This window comes from Nannospalax galili, unplaced genomic scaffold (genome assembly GCF_000622305.1).
Source record: "Nannospalax galili isolate Female #2095 unplaced genomic scaffold, S.galili_v1.0 scaffold2675, whole genome shotgun sequence".
Taxonomy (NCBI): Eukaryota; Metazoa; Chordata; class Mammalia; order Rodentia; family Spalacidae; genus Nannospalax; species Nannospalax galili.
The window spans coordinates 534,575-537,387 of record NW_008335845.1 but is presented as its reverse complement, the minus strand read 5'-3'; the positions used below and the strand labels follow the sequence as shown (position 1 = coordinate 537,387).

General features: G+C 50.4%; 1 protein-coding gene across 1 annotated transcript in view; it reads right to left on the bottom strand.

Annotated features, from left to right (window-relative positions):
- Positions 1-826: 826 nt before the first annotated feature.
- LOC103732129 (1-phosphatidylinositol 4,5-bisphosphate phosphodiesterase gamma-2-like) overlaps positions 827-2,813 on the bottom strand; it is a gene marked incomplete at its 3' end in the record, with an annotated part of 85,812 nt that continues 83,825 nt past the window's right edge. Inside the window, exon 3 of the mRNA XM_008830641.2 lies at positions 827-970. Within this exon, the coding sequence (XP_008828863.1) occupies positions 827-970 (144 nt within the window). The remainder of the gene's footprint in view (positions 971-2,813) is intronic.

The following is a 2,813-nucleotide window of genomic DNA, read 5'->3' as shown; positions in this document are numbered from 1 at the left end:
TGTGTATATTCTATGTGCATGTATGTGTATTATGCCTGCATATGTGTTCTTTGTGCTATGTGTATTCTCTGTCTGTGTTCTGTGCTGTGTGTGTGCTATTTGCTGTTTCTATGTGCTCTATGCTGCATGTATGTGCTACGTGCTGTGTGTGTGCTCTGTGATACATGTGTGTGCTCTGTGCTGTATGTGTATTCTATACCTGCATGTGTGTGCTCTGTGCTTTGTGTGTGGTATGGGGTATGTATGTGCTCTGCGCTGCATGTGTGTGCTCTGTTCCTATGTGTGTGCTCTATGTCTGCATGTGTATACTGTGACTACATGTGTGTGCTCTGTACGTGTGTGTACTGTGTGCCTGCATGTGTGTGCGCTGTGCTTTCTGTATGTTCTGTGCTATGTATGTGCTCTGTGTCTGTATGTGTGCGCTCTGTGCCTGCATGTGTGTGCTCTGTGCTACATGTGCACCCAGGGACTCAGGACAGTCCTATCAGGCCAATGTTTGCTGTGCAGTCCCTGCTGGAGGAAGCAGGTGACGCCATCCAGCAGAGCCCCGCCTGCAGGGGCCACGCTGACATTGTTCTACTCTCAACCAGATACCCCAAGGAGGGGTATTGCCGCTCTCCTCAGTTCACAGCCAAGCAAACTGCAGCTCAGAGAGGTGGGGTACCTTGCCCAAAGACACACAGCTAGAAGGTGGGAGGGCTGGGACTCAAGACCAGGACACCCCAAACATGCATAGTGGGCGGGCGGGTGCACAACGGCCACTAGAGAAATTTCTCAGCAGGAGAGGAGGCCCAGGGAGAGAGAAAGCAGACAAATGTGCACCCACTTGCCAGACTGAGCGTGTTGAGGACGAACTGGGTGCCATAGAGGATGGTGAAGCAGCAGTCCTCTTGGTGATGGACGGCCTTGGCACGCTCGAAGTCCTTACAGCTCCTCCCTGGGCAGATTTCCTTTATCTCCATGATGTCCACTGAGAGTAAGCAAACACACTTTCTTATCTCCATGTCGTTCACTGAAGCAAACACCAGCCACACAGAACTTGAGTTCACTCCAGAAGAGGACAGTCATACCCTGAAGCCCAGGCATCCAGCACTCCATCCCAGGAAGGGACCTGTGAGCCCATCTCTTCAACGAGATCCCATGTGAGCACAAGCCCCACTCCTCAACCAAAGCCCCCAGGCACCTGCCACCCCACTAGCCCTGGTAAAGGAGGGGTACTATGGTTTGAGCATTAAATGTCCCCCAGTACTCTTGTCAGTTTGGACCAGGCACTGGAAGCATTGATCAGAGGGGGCTTTTGGGAGGTGACTGGATCAGAGTTCTGACCTTGTGCATGAAGTAACCCATTGATGGTTCGGAACCTGATGGAGGTGCTGGGTAGGAGGTGGGGCCTAGTTGGAGGATGTAGGTGCTTAAATGAGATATCTTGCTCTTAATTCCTTCCTCTTCCCTTCTGCCCCCCTCCTCTGTCCTTTCTTCCTTCTCTTCCTCTCTTTCCTTCCCTCCCTCCCATCCTCCTCTTTCTCTCTTTGCCTCCCCCATCCCTCCCCTTCCCTCTGTCCTGGCCACCATAAGGTGAGCAGCTCTGCTCCCCCACAGGCTCTTCTCCCTGCCTCCCCACAGCCCAGAGACAACAGAACCAAGTGATGGAAGACCTGCAACCTCTGGAACCATGAGCCAAAAAATAGCCAAAAACCTTTCTTCTTCCTTTAAGTGGATCTTCTTGGGCATTTTGCTTACAGCGATAGAAAACTGACTGTCATAAAGGTTTTAGCCACCTGCCTCCCAGTCAGCCTTCACCCCCTTCCCGAGACAGGCACATTAAACTAGGACAGTGAGCTTTGGCAATGGAATCAGGAGTTAAGGGAAGAGATGTAGAACATTCCGTCACAGCAACAGATGGACTGATGATCATTGACAGCAATGGGTAGCCCTGAAGGTCAACTGTCCCTGTGACTGACCTTGGCTCTTTTTCCTTGAGTCCTAACAGCCCCAAGTGTTGCCTCAATTCAAACAAAAGAGAGGGAGGGAGGGAAGAAGCAAGCACTGAATAACTACTTTAAAAACACAAAGGGAGAGGGCCAAGCATGGTGAGCCACACCTATAACTACAGCACTCAGGAGGCTGAGGCAGGAACAGCAAAAGTTAGAGGCCAACCTGTGGTAAGAGGATCATTGGGAGCAGAGGGTTCAGTTCCAATATGGCTTCACCTGCGGGCCTCACCTGCGGGCTTTGGTTCTCCCCGAGTTGCCACATGGCAAGTTCCCAGGCTACATAATAAGACCCTGCCTCAAAACACACACACACACACACACACACACACACCAACATAAAGGATCAGGTGATAAGATCATATCCAGGTGGGCCCTGAAGCCAATGATGAGTATTTTCATAAGAGACAGAAGAGGGGATTCTAACACAGAAGAAATGACGTCTGGCTCACTACAGGCAGTCAATAAAAGGCTTCTAGAAAATTCTTACAGCCCCAAAGTTTCCTGTCTTACATTAATCCCTGCATTTGTTTCCAAACTTGATGGCTCAAGAGCAGCCAGTGCTCTTAACCACTTCTCCATCCCCATCTTTAATTTTTCTTTTGAGACAGACTGTCCGTGTAGCCGCAGCTGGCCTGGAACTTACTATGTAGACCAGGCTGGCCTCAAACTCACTGAGATCCGCCTGCCTCTGTCTCCTGAGTGCTGTGATATTTCAGTAAAGGCACTTTGATCATAGGGATCACCTTCTTATCTATCTTCCCCCTCCCCCTTGATCCTCTTCCTTTTCTCCATTGTCTCCAGCCTACTTTTGTACACATG